A 13,974-nucleotide genomic window follows, 5' to 3' on the forward strand; every position below is an offset into this window, starting at 1 on the left:
AATTTAACAACAGATTAGAGCGAGAGATTTGTGAGTCAGAGTTCAAATTCAAATTCGACACATTAACATGTGGTATGAACACAGACCTCAATCACCTCACGCATTACAAGGACTGCTTCCCTTCCTTTGATACTTGTAATTATCTCAGACAGGACAATTAGCATCCCCCCTCCCCTCCACTCCTCCTTCAATCCTATTTGATTTGTCAGCTTTTATTGCAATTTTTTTAAAGTCCTCTGTACTTATAAATGTCAGTATGCATTGGAAATGAAGCTGATCTGAGGAAGTGGGTCTGTCCCACAAAAGTTCATCACTGAATAGATCATTTTGTTAGTCTTTAAAGAGCTACATGTCTGCTGCTTTGTTCTATTCAGCAAACATTTAGCATATGGCTTCATTTTAAATATCTATGCACACTGCACAGCCATACTCAAGCTCCTCCAGCAGGCTGATGGAAGCAGGTACCCTGCAGACAGCAGCAATCCCACTCCTATCACAGTTAGATTCCAATCCTGAACTCTGTTATTATTCGGGAAAAGCCTTCATTGATTTCAGGGACCATTCTGCCCAAACAAAGAGTTCAGGTTCAGGATGAGACAGTTCTAAAGGAGGAAGATCAAGGCAGTCTCGAGGAGAGCTGTGGAACATTTACAGCTCAAAAATCTGACTCAGAATATATCAGACATCATTACAAATGTATAGACTGAATACCTCTAATGGATGGGCAGGATTATGGATTACCATCCTTGTGGTGATTTAAGCTCCAAGTCAGCCCCAAGTTGTTTTTAAAACACGTTAAATAGTTCTGCTGTGGTGCTAGCACACACACTTACTTCCTCTCAACTCCATCATGCCCGGCCTCCGCCTACCACTCCGCTGGGAAGAAGTTAAGAACACTTTTCTTCTCTTTTATCTTAGAAAGATTTAGGGCTTGATGCTCCTGCAGTTACAGTTTTGACACTGATGGCCTTGGGAGCAAGGGCAGGTCTTTAGTCAGAAGTGGTGCAGCACTTTGGACTGAGCTTTGTCTTAAAAATGTAAATGTAACTAAAAACAAAAGCAGTGCCACTCACTGTCTTGGAACAGGCTGCGGTCTGTCAAAGTGCGGTTTTTTTTCTCCATCTTGCCATAACTATGCACAGTCCTGTGCCTGCTCAGGGGCAGGAGTTTCCCTTTTTTTTTAAAGTTTCAGGTGTATTGGTGGCCATGCTCAGCTCAGTCAGCAGAAAGAGGCACTGAATCGCCAGTGAAATTTCCAAAGCCAACTCTCTAAATACGTCAGGGCTGTGACTGCTAAAGCACTGTATTTTAAAAAGGTCTGAAAAGAAATTGTGATGGTGTACTGTAATCTGGGAGTAGTGACTTTGGCAAGGCAGTGCTTAAAGAGTACATCCGGGATGTAGCTGATTTTTGTTTTCAGAGCCTGTGACCCTTTGCAAACCTACCCACTTTGAAGTCTACTATTTCTCATGCCTGGAATGGTAACCCTGCCCCCTCCGTCTCACTAGAACTGCATACACGCTCTAGCCCACAGTGACAGGTAAACTTAAGACTATCTGGTCCCCAAAGACAGTCTGGGATTGAAATAATTTATCACATACACACAACAATTAATACAACAAACAGGACAGAAAAATATTGAAGTTTGGTGGCTGATCCTGATACACCCTAGGCTAACAGACGGTGACATGATGTTAAGCTTGCACAGGTCCTGATCTCTGTTGAGCATTAAGACACATTAGTTACTGAGTTAGTTAAATTATGCTCTAACAACCCATAGTTTTGCCAGTGTAAAAAAGTCCACAGGAAGCAGGGTCACCCCTTGTCAGAGACGCTGCATATCTACAATATTAGCTGATGACTAACTGCAGGCTCTCAGCACAATGGATCACCGGGGCCTGCTGCTCAACTGGAACCAAATCTCATTGGGGTACCAACATCACACTTCCTTTGATGATAAATTAATGTGTTCTCTGACTGGGTAGACTGGGTTTGGTGTTTGAATAGTAGTTTTCCCCCTCCCCAGCCAAGCTCTTCTATCCATTCTTTTACCACAATCACAATCCTGCACCTATTACAATGTACTGTGACAGAAATAGACTCAGGGGGTAGCCCTGTTAGTCTGTAGCTTCACAATTAACAGCGTTTTAAAGACTAACAGATGTATTTATTAGGTAATGAACTTTGATGGGTAAGACCCAGGAAAGATTGTTATCTAATAAATCTTGTCTTACCCACCAGAGCTCATTACCTAATAAATACATGTGATTATTTGTCACAGAAATGTTTGTGATACAATGTTACTGACACAGAGAATTCATTTCTGCCCACATAGTCTCTGCTATTCAAGTTATTGCCTGTTTGAAACTCCTCCGGATAGAAGCAGACTGGGAAACCTAAGGGAGGGCTGAGACACGGCTGCCCGTATCCTGTGCCTCTCCCGCGCTCCAGACAGAAAGGGTGCCTGGTCTTCATTTCCCCCTGAAGAAGACACCGGCCTGGCTGACCGATGCAGGAACACAGCCAGTAACTCACTGCCTCCAAACTCCCTAATGGAAGAGGAGCTGCATTAAGCCCATTAACATCAGCTAAATGGTTCCAATCAATTATTCATCAGAGATAAGCCCAGCAATATGGTAAGCGAATCCCAGCAGCGAGTAAATTTAAATAACGGTCCCCGGGAAATCCAATCACTTAAGCCGAGAGAGCGGCGAGGCACGCGCTGCCTGTCTGACAGGCCCGGGCCGACGGCCGGATTAATAAGGACTGGAGCGTGGCGCGGCGAGCATGCGAGGCCAGCGGCTCCCGTAACCCGTCCCGCTCCCGCCGCCGCGTGGGGACTCCGCCACGCACCATGCCAGCTCCGCTCCCCGCTCTCCGCCCGGGCAGAGCGGGGCCAGCCGCCCGCGCCGCCGGGCCCTGCACAGCCCGCCAGCCCCCCGCGCGGCAGCGCAGGCCGGGCCCCGCCGCGAGGCCAGGCGCGCCAAGGCGGGCGATGGGTGGCGGCAGGGGGCCTCCGCAGTGAGCGCCACCTTGTGCGCGCGGGCGGGGAGGATGTTGCAGAGCGTCTCCGAGGGGCTGCTGGCGCTGGGGGCGGCTCTGCTGTGGCAGCCCTGCCAGGGCCGCTGGAGCTGCGGGGAGCTGACCTGCGGCGAGCGGGAGAGCTGCTGTGACTACGGCAATGTCACCTACACGGAGATCAAGTGCTGCAAGCTGCCCTTTCACACCTTCCTGGACAACGTGGGCTGGTTTGTGCGGAAGCTCTCGGGGCTGCTCATCCTGCTGGTGCTCTTCGCCATCGGCTACTTTCTGCAGCGCATCATCTGCCCCAGCCCCCGCCGCTACAGCCGCCAGCCGCGCCCGCGGGATTCCCCCGGCTCCCCGCTCAACGTGACGGCGGCCACCTCGCAGGACTCCCTGCTGGACAGCAGCAGCCCCGGCCCGGGCGAGCAGGAGCCGCCGCTGGGCCACGTGGTCTCCCCGCTCTTCCCGCAGCTGCCCAGCTACGAGGAGGTGAAGTACTTGCCCACCTACGAGGAGTCCATGCGGCTGCAGCAGCACAGCCCCAAGGAGATCATCCTGCCCGTGTCCAGCCTGGCCACGGCCGCCGGGTGCCAGCCGGAGAGGGCGGGTGGCAGAGCCGCTTGCAGCTGAGCTGCCCAGACGGGAGGGACCGGCCCAGGGCTGCTCTGAGGCGCTGAGCTTCGCAGCAAGGACGCCAGCAAGCCGCCGCTTTGCCCCTTGTCCCCCGGCACCGGCAGCCCGGCCGCTGCCTGAACTTTTCCGCGCGCTCACTTCGCTCAAGGATGCAACGTGCAGCAGCCGCGGGGGAGACCCCGTTCCCCGCTCGCCTTCGCCTTCCCGTCCTCTGTTTAGCTGATCTCTTGCAAGTGCCTGCTTACTAGAGCCTTCGTCCCCTGCTCACTGGGGATTAGGCGTTAGACGCCTGACGCTGCCCGTAGCGTTGGGTTTCTCGCACCAGTAACTTGCTTGTTGCGCCCTTCGGACAGATTAAAACCTTTGTAAGGGATAAAATATGGTTTGCCCCGCCACAAACTCGGCCTTTCTTCTTCAGGGATGAGGGGCAGAGGGGGAGAAGAGTTTCTAACAGGTTGGGCCAGGTTTGTAAAGCCTTTAAGATCCAGTCACTCTGTGCCGGGGGGGGGGGGGCAGACACCTGCAGCATGGAGTAATGTGATTTCTGTCCGGGAGCTTTGAGATGACTGCGGTTTATAAGTAGTCCCTGACCGGGCATCCCAAAGACGTGAGTGCACCCTTAAGCCCCGTCAGTATCGGGATCCCACTGTACTAAGTGCACATCAGCACCTAGAAAGACATGATCCCTGCTTGGTGCCTGTTCCATTTCATTAGAAACCTTAGCAGTGACCAGTAAGTCCGTTTGAGTACTGAACAGGTCTTTATCTGCAAGGAAAAGCTCAGTATTGTAAACAGAACATGTTCCCCGATAAGGTGCCGTTCCACTCCAAACCCATAAAAGGTAATGACTTTCTCCATTTTTTCCTTTTATGTGTAGAGTTTATAATTAAGCAATAATTCCAGTGGAGAGGGCACTTCCTGTTAAGGACTGACTGGCCTTGCCTATAGCCACTGGTAATTAATTTTCTTGCATTTGTCAACAAAAAATTAAGTTGAGTAGCCAGCATATTTTCTTTGCCTTTAATACAGGGAGAGAGGGTATGTGTGTGTTGGATCTCCGTTTTCAGTCCTGTTCTTTCTGGTTGATCCTTTGGGAAGGAGAGAATGGGCTTATAGCAAAATGAAATATAAAGAGAACATAAAGGAATAAGATGGAATGTAAGAAGGCAAAAAGAAAGTTTGTGACATCACAAGTGTTTTCATAACATGTCAGCTTTACACATTGCAAAAATACCAGGGTTTGGTTATAGAAATAGAGTCCAACTTTTGCAGCATCAACATGCAAGTGCTATAATTCTAGACGTTTACAACACGTACATATGCATTATAGAAATCTCACACTTCTAAAAATCTGTATAACTAGCAGGGCGTAATTCACAGAATATGTGCAAACTAATAACATACTGGGCTTGATAGAGCCTTCTTGATTGTCCCAAATCTCTCTCTTGAGGTAGTTCTGAGAGCACAAGAAATGTAGTACTGTACTTGGACCTTTCATTCTTCATCCTGCAGCAGTAACACAGAGAAACTACTTGAAAAATGCCCCTCAGACTGTCCCCGCTTACTAACACCTTGGACCCTAACTGCACAAGTCAGTGGTGAAGTTCCTCTGGGCTTCAATTAGAGCTGGATTAGCTGGATTTAGGTCTCAGTCATTAGCTAATGATGTAGTTACCCTATTTATTTTTTAAATACAAAAGAAAATAAAACCAAAGCCCTGTGTACACAGAATATAATTTTATCCTTCTGCAGATTATCCTTCCAGTGAATAGGAAGGTTGATGTATTGAGATCTGTGCCAGGTATAATTTTATTTATGACATTTATCCCTATGAGCAGAGAAGAGAGAAATAACTCCATAAACGAAGCATCCCTTCATAAGTTAAGATAAATTCCATGAAAGGTTAGTCACTGTATAATATATTTTTCTGTCATTGGTTTCAAGACAAATTGCTTTAGAAAAAAGTCATGAAACAAAATTAAGTTGAAATACACTGGTAAAGAATACTCTGAAAAATACTCAGCTTTTATGAGCTTATGAGTTATGTCATCGACAGAATAAAAAAGAGAACTATGGAACTATATCTGCCTTCTATATTATCCACATACATGTGAATATACGTATGGTGTCTATACTGTACATATATTACTGAGGGAAGCATTGTGGCCTAGGCACAGAGGATTTCACGATTCTGAGTCCCATTCCTGGTGCTGCCATTGACTTTCTAGGTGACTTTGTCTGGGTGTACACTTGCCCCCAACACCGAAGGGGGGCGTGGTAATCATGGTGATGGGAGATTACTAATGAAGTGCTGCGGTGAATATGCAGCACTATATTAGGCTAATTCTCCCCCACAGCAACTTCGAAGTGTCAGACTTCAAAGTGCTGGCATGCGTGTAGCCGTGGGTACTTTGGGTACTCCCCAAAATTTTGAGGAGTAAAGGCACTTCAAAGTAGCATGGGCACTTCAAAGTTCCTTCAGCTACACGGCATGCCGACACTTCGAAGTCTGACACTTCAAAGTTGCTGCAGGGGAGAATTAGCCTAATGAAGTGCTTCATGTTTCCCTCAGCACTTCATTAGTAATCTCCCATCACCCTGATTACCATTCCCCCTTTGAAGTTGGGAACAAGTGTAGACAAGCCCTTTGAGAAGTCACTATGGCTTCAGAGAAAAATCTGCTGCTCTGCGAGCCTTCTGCCAACATCCCGTTCATCCTCATTCCACAAGGAAGAAGAGATGTGTCAGCAGAGGAGGTTTTCCCGTCATTTAGCCCTGTGTAGACAGGCCAAATGTCAGGAAAGCCTCTCCCAATAGAACTGTCAGCAGGAGATAGGCAAATGCATTTTGCCGACATATATCTTCAATCTAGACATAGCCCAAGTCTCTCTGTACCCCAGTTTTCCTTTCTGTAAAATGAGGAAAATGTAAGGCGCATTTGCAGTTTTGTAAAGTGCTCTCACAGATATTGATGAACAACACTGTATAAGAAGTAGGTATTATTATTAATGTATGGAAAGAGGCTTCTGTCACTTCCGAACACAACTGTAGCAATGTACCATCCTTAATTCTCTCACAGGATTAGGTGCATGCAGAGACAGCTCTTACAAAGAGGCAGAACTAGCTATCTAGAAGTTTGTCATATGTTGCCTTATTTTATAATTTAACTGAGCACAAATTAAAGAAAGGCTTTCTGGATAGGATAGGAACTTATTTTGAATACTTCTATTTAAAATTGCATTTCTCCGTCAAACATTTACTAAAAATATTTGCAAGAGCATTTCTTCACTTCCATTGGACAATACTAAGCAAAGGAAGATGTCCCAAAATACTGCAATTAGCAATAAGATCATGATACCTATGATCCTAGTTCTGTTCCCACTGATGTCAACATAAATGAGATCAGACCATGATGCTAAAATATGGCAGTAGAAATGTAAGGTTTGCAAGGAAGGGAAAATCAATGTTGTTCATTCTGGTGAATGGTAGGGATTTTACTGAATTCAGCAGCAGGTGGGTCAGTTTCTTAATGAGAATTTTAAAATGCTGCAGCTCCATTATGACAGTTCTTTATTAATTAAAGTGCCTTTGTTAGTAGTTTCTGCTTAGAGTTGCAGTAAACCCTTGATTTAATAGACTAATAGGGGGTAAGGGGTGTCCATTAATGCCAAAAGTCCATTATATCTGAATGGGTATACTGTATGACGATGCACTGACCTTCCCAGCCCATCACTCACTCCTGTCCTCTGCCCCCCACCCCGGCTTCCCTTTCTCCCTCCTGTCCCATTCTTCCCCTCACACCTCCATCTCCCTCTCCCAATTACCAGGAGAGGAGCTGAATGCCAGCCTGGCTCCTTCCACCTCCTGCAGCTCTCAGCACTGCAGCTCCTTCAGCCCCCAGCTCAGCCTCTGACATCATGGCTGCTGTTCAACGTCATTGCAGGCAGTGGTGACTGGGTGCCAACATGCTTCATGCACGGGGGCTGGGGGAGGAGAGCTCCTGCATCTCACTGCAGCTCACCCCAGCTCCTCTGGCCCTGGTGGCCCTTCTAGCCGAGCACCTCCTCCAGCCTCGGCGGTGGCTCTGGTGCATTTCCACCATTTATTTTAGGGGGAGCGGGAGGGCTGGTAGACAGCATCCGTTATTTCTGAAGTCCTTTATATCAGGGTCTGTTAAATCGAGGGTTTACTGTGTGCAAAATCTGGAAAAATTCATCCCTATTTTCTATCTTGAAGGGGAGTCAGAAAATTTTCATTGCATTTTATGAATGTATATGCTTTATTTTATATATTTTTTCAGGGTAGCTTTCAAAATGAGAAAATATTCAGAGGATAAAAATATGAATGAAAAATGCTCAATTCTGTTATAATCTTTGTTTTAGTATAAAATTTATGAAGAACACACCATTTCAATTGAAAGATTAACCTTCTTGGAAGTCACATGATAGTTTTTTAAGCCAAGATATGGAAAGAGTGATACTTTGGTCATCACTGAAACAAAATTTTCATTGATTAGAAAATATTTAAGTATTTCAGGCAAAGGCAATATTGCTTTTGCATTGTCAAGGAATGCCATTTTTCAAAGAGATTGGCCATGATAAATCAATTCTGTATAGCTTAATGGCAGTCAGTGAATAAAGCTTACAATGCAGCCTGATGCCTGTGGGTGAAGAACAGAAATGATTAAGGACATAATTTGGATCCCATTAAAGCCAGTAGCCAAACTGCCATTCTTTTCAGTGGAAACAGAATTGAAAATGTATTCTAAAGAGGTGCAACTGGGATACATACTCACGCATATTTGATCAGCAGTTCAGGGTCTCATCAAAAAGCTTTTGCTGTTTCACTCCAATGTGGTTAAGACACCAGACTTAAAAGACGTACAGTTAGAAGTGCCTGTCAGGAATATATAATTGCATTTTTAGAAAATTATAAGGATGGACTCATTTAAAATTCTGCTTGATTTAAATCTCAGCACAAAATTTTACAAAATGTAAAAACTGGTCCTGATAATTTTAAAAACAAGTACATCTCCCATCCCCTCCTCTTTTTATTGAACTAAGTATATTGAACAAATCCCCACTGTGCAGGTGCTAAAAATCAACAATTACAACTTTTTTATCCTTAATTTCTAAGATATGTTCTAGTTTAAATAGAGATGCATTTTTCTTTTAGATGTTTTTGTTGCATTGCATATAACATGTTAGATGGTTTCTCTTACTGGGAAATCTAAAGCCAAATATTGTTTGCTTTCCCTACTCAGGTCCTCCCATTGTAGTCTATGGGACTTCATTCTAAAGAACTACTCCTGTGAGCATGGCAAGCAGAATTTGAGCGTTTTCTTTTGATGGCAAATGCGTAGGGCTCGACCACTCCCACCTATGGGACAGGGCTCAGAGTGAGGTTCTATGCACAGAGATTCTGTCTGTTAGTCCATCAGGATAATGTGTTGGCTCTGTGGAGAACAGGGTGCAGGATATGCCTTCAAGCTCTGTGAATTCCTTGGGATCTATAGAAGGCTAAGCTCATCTTTGGGAAGCCTCATGCCACCATCCTTTGAGAGTAGGATGCCTGCCCTAGAAGGGTCTCCAGCTCCTGTTATTCCTTCTGCCTATCCTCCGTGCACTGAGTGCTCTCCCCCAGCAGACTCTCTGTTCTGTTGACTTGCACGATCCTGTATCTTTCCTGCTGTAGCTCCTTGGATCAGCTTTGGGGGCCTATTGCAGGTCTGTTAAACGATGGTGGATTAAAGGTGGTTCAGTCTAAAAGATAAGCCTTAGAAGAAATGCTATTTTTCCAGTGGAGGCTTCTATTTGTAAATTGGGCCTACTACAGATTTAACTGGGTGGTGGCCAATAGAAAGGACTATAGGACTTAACCGTGTACTCCAGTGTTCACATAGGAGATTATCTTTCCTTCAGTTGCCTTTTCAGTACCTAAAATACTGCGCTTAGGTGAGATGGATGGCAAAAGAACAAGTATATTTAAACATCCATTTCTAGGTAGCAGTGTAGATTGACTGGTTGTTATGAACTGATAATTGATGTGGTATCTGTGAAATGAAATGACAGTTTTGCTGCATTTCCTAGTAAACAGATGTCATCAGTAAAACAAAACAGTTGGCACTTCTGGGCTACGTCTAAGCTACAGTGATCTTTCAAAAGAAGCCCTTCCGGAATATCTCTTCTGAAAAACTTCTCAAACAAGTACGGCCACACACAAAAAAGTGGATCAGTATTGTGATCTGCTCTTCCGAAAGACAGTGTCCACACAGCCCCCGCTCTTTTGAAAGAATGGGTCAGGGATTGAAAAATCAAGTCCCATGAGGACTGCTCTTTCGAAAGAAAGGCCCTGCGGTGCATCTACACATTTTCTTTCTAAAGAAGCTGTAGAAAGAAGGCGCTTTTCCTAAAACAGAAGTGGAAGAGGGCTTTCGAAAGGAGCACCACTGTCTTTCAATTTACCTTTGAAAGAACGCTTTTTGTGTGTATGCAGTCCACAGATCTTTTGAAAGAGCCCCCTTCTTTCAAAAAATCTTTTGAAGGAACTTGCTAGTGTAGGTACAGCCTCGACAAAAGCCCTTGTAATGATGCCAAGGACCAAACAGACATTGAAAATTGACCTGATGTCATTCCCTTTCATGTAGTGCCTCAAACGCAAGCCTGAAACTTAAACAGCTTTGTCTGCACTGTACCTCTTCTGTGCACACAGAACTTCAATTTTCAGAGCTTCTATTCTGCCGCTTTTCACCAGATCTAAATCTGTTGAAAGAAATGAGCGACTCTCCCCCAATAAAATATATCTCAATTTCCTGTACAACCTAACCCACTTAATTTGCAGTTGCAGTACAGCTGCAGTGGTCAAAGTGAGCAGTGAAAATACACACATATCACCAGCCTAAGTGGCACCAGTCTTAAATTCAATCCAGAGTGTCTAATTTGATTGTAAAGTGGTGATCAACTACCAGTGGCACTGGAACAGTTTTAGGGTTGGGGAGCTGAGTTATGCCCCCGCTCAACACCTGTTTTGTGCCCCTCTTGTGGTTGCCAACTCTCCTGGACCAGGCCAACTGGATGTCATTCAGGGCAATGACATCCAGTAAGTATGGTCTGGTAGAGCTGGCAACCATAGTCCCTTGTTCCTCCCCAGGCTGGCTCAACAGCTGAGGGCAACTGCTCAGGCCAGGAGCAGAGTCCCAAGCTGGCTGCAGGACTGCAGGTTGCAGTGGAGCCTTTGTAGTTGGGCTGGTAGCAGGGCTGATTGGCTGCTGTGCCTGCGGGGTCCAGGTTGGCCAGTTCAGTGAGCTGAGGACAAATAGGCAAAGCCTGTGAGGCTGGTGGGTGGCTGTGGGGCCAGGAGGGATCACAGAGGCCTGGTGGGTTCCTGCAGGAGAAGCCAGAGGCTAGGATCCAGAACTGGGGAAGGCAGTGGTGGGTTGGCAGCAGGACTGGCCTCTGAGTGGGGAAGCTGGATGCCAAACCTGGGGATGCTGCAGCATTCCCCTACACCCTAGTTTCCTGTGCCTTGGTCTGTAAGTTGTTACAGGCCTCCCCATTGTTTTTACTGCTTACATTACTGTTACAGGGCTAATGGTGCTATGTGTTCTCAGCGGCTATGGACTTCATTCAGAACTCAGGGGGCTCAGCATCTGGCAGAATAAGATCCTGAATGCCACGTAAACAAATACAGAAAGTATCTTTTCATTTTTGTCTTGAAGCTAGCTCTTAGAGTGGTTTCAAAGTACACTTACAGTGTATGAAGAAGGTTATAGATAACAGAATCCTTTATGTTTGGCATGCTGTCTCTTAAAATGCATATCTGATTACTTTCAAAGGAAAAAAGTTCTTCTGGAAAAGAGATTAGAATTTTTCTAAACACTCAGCTTTCTCTGCAAAACCCCAATTGCTTCATCTGTTTCACTATATGAAGTAAAAGCTTTCTGGCAGAATCCTTTATAATAGATATGCAAATAATCAAAGATAATAAATATTGTTTATACTTCCACATTCTCTAATCATTCTAGACATGACTTGTTTTATGCAAAGAAAGAAAGTAGATTGGTTTCATCTGCGATAACCAGCCCTTATAACTCCATATATTATATTCAGCTAAGTATTTTGTAATGTTGAGAATCTTTTGGTACCCTTAATTCTATGACAGTTAAGAGCACATCATTGGAGACATGGTTAACCAGTTAATATTGGTAATTGCTGAATAAATGAGTTACTGACTTATGTTTAAATTTATATATGGATCAATGCACATTTCATTTTACATTAACTGCATAAAACTTTAAGCAATGCCAACTTTAATTACATCTGTTCAACACAAACTGTGCTTTATGGAGACATGAAGTGTCAAATCATTTTGCTGCAATTATTAACCTCATAAGTGGTCTATTTAATTTCACAAAATAAATAATAAAAACTCTCAAAGTTTAATGTTGAAATATCCATTTATGAAACATAAACATTATAAGGAATTGCCTTTATTTCTGGATTTGTCATCAGCATTTGTCTGGAATGCCATTTGTTTGGAAAAGATGTTAGCATTCTATCTTGGTTGTATTGACTATTCCAGTACAAATGAAATCAACACAGCTCAGTGGCCCAGACTTAGTTCCCATTATTTTATGTACTAATGTAACTGGGTAAAATTCATAGAGGGTCAGCGCTACAAGGCCTACCTGCTGCTTAAACAGGATTTAAGTGTTGCAGGGTCACTGTTATGCTGACAAGAACAGAATATGCCTCCACATAATTGTTTCATTAATGTTCTGTTTATAATCTGTGTGTGTGTATTCCATAGCAAACTGTTTGGAGCTTGATCCTGCAGATGATTGTATGTGTGCATATGTCTGCACTTGTGCATAGTCAACTTCAGGAGCTGGGTCTTAGTCTTTTTGAGACTTATCTCAGTGTATCATTTATTGCAATATAAGTAAAAAGCCAAAAATCTATACAGTTGTGACAGTCCCATTGGTGTCATGTTAATCTAGGTGCTGAACAAGGGCTCAGGAACAGAATGACTTCAGTTGCTGTTCTTACTGTTGCTCTGTTAACTAATTCTTAAAGAGTTTACAAACAAAAAAGATAAAGATGAGACAAGAAGGAGAGGAATGGGACAAGGAAGTGGTTCCCAACCTTTTCTGAGTACAGACCCCCAGTTATCACCCCAAACCACTCACAGACCCTCAGTCACCTGCTCCAAACTGTTTGCACACCTCCATCAAAGCCAATTTTAGCTGCTATGTTTTCTTCATTAAATGAAAAAGGAAACACAGTGCAGATTTTAGGAATGCGATTAATAACATTATTGGAAGATATTTAATTTAAAATAAATTGCAAAGTTACAATCAATTATTATTTAAAATTTATTTTCTATGATCATTTTTATTTCTCTTTTTTTCACGGACCCCCTGCAATACACTCATGGACCCCAAGGGGTCTGTGGACCCCAGGCTGGGGGTCACTGGGATAGGGCATACACATAAATGCCCTGATCCTGTAAAGCACATGCCAGTGCGCTGTGACTAAGGACTTCAGTAGAATTACTCACAGTGCATAAAGTGAAGCATGTGCAAAAGTCTTTGCAGGATCAGGGCCACAGTCATCCAGGGTTTAAATATTGCCTTTATATCTGTATAAGTTATTGCATTTAACCCTAGACTTTTGCTGTTTTGTTTAAAAAAAAAAGAAGTGGGACTTGAGCTTCCTCTTTGGTAAATGAAGGTTTGATCCAGAATTTATACATTACACATTTATACATCTAATGACAAGCTGGTTCTTGGCTCCAGTATACTCACCCTGCCACCAATGAAATCAATGCAAAACATCTTTGAAGCACCACCACTGGAAGGTACGTCAGGCTGCATCCTCTAATATTTAGCACTTCACATGTTTGCAGGGCTGTATGAGTAATTAATTTTCACAAGACCTGTTAGCTTGATTTTACAGATGAGAGCACAGAGAGGAAGCCACTTGCACAAAGCCAGGCAGCAAGAGTGGTAGAGCTGGGTTTACAACTCAGGCCTATCTGCCTCCTAGCCCAGGCCACCCAACCTCCTCAATCCAGAAGGGATTGCTCCTTTATTTTCTAAGGCTAACATTCCATACGTTTTATGGGGCTCATTTCTTTAGCCATTGCTCAGGAATGTCTTCCCATGTCCTTCAGTGGGGCTACCCATGGACAAAGGAGCAAAGTCACTGGGAGTTTTGTCACTGAGTTCAGTGGGAACAGACCCGTGGAGCTTGGGTCTGATTTCTTGTTTGTACACTAATGGTATTAAGGGGACAAGGAATACAGGATCAGGCCACA

General features: G+C 44.3%; 1 protein-coding gene across 1 annotated transcript; it reads left to right on the top strand.

Annotated features, from left to right (window-relative positions):
* The first annotated feature begins 3,054 nt into the window (after positions 1-3,054).
* On the top strand, positions 3,055-3,834 carry C10H3orf80 (chromosome 10 C3orf80 homolog). Its single transcript, XM_075004688.1, has one exon. The coding sequence runs from the start codon at positions 3,055-3,057 to the stop codon at positions 3,652-3,654; it is 600 nt and encodes a 199-aa protein (XP_074860789.1). The 3' UTR covers positions 3,655-3,834.
* The last annotated feature ends 10,140 nt before the right edge of the window (positions 3,835-13,974 follow it).

Source organism: Carettochelys insculpta, chromosome 10 (assembly GCF_033958435.1).
Source record: "Carettochelys insculpta isolate YL-2023 chromosome 10, ASM3395843v1, whole genome shotgun sequence".
Classification (NCBI taxonomy): domain Eukaryota; kingdom Metazoa; phylum Chordata; order Testudines; family Carettochelyidae; genus Carettochelys; species Carettochelys insculpta.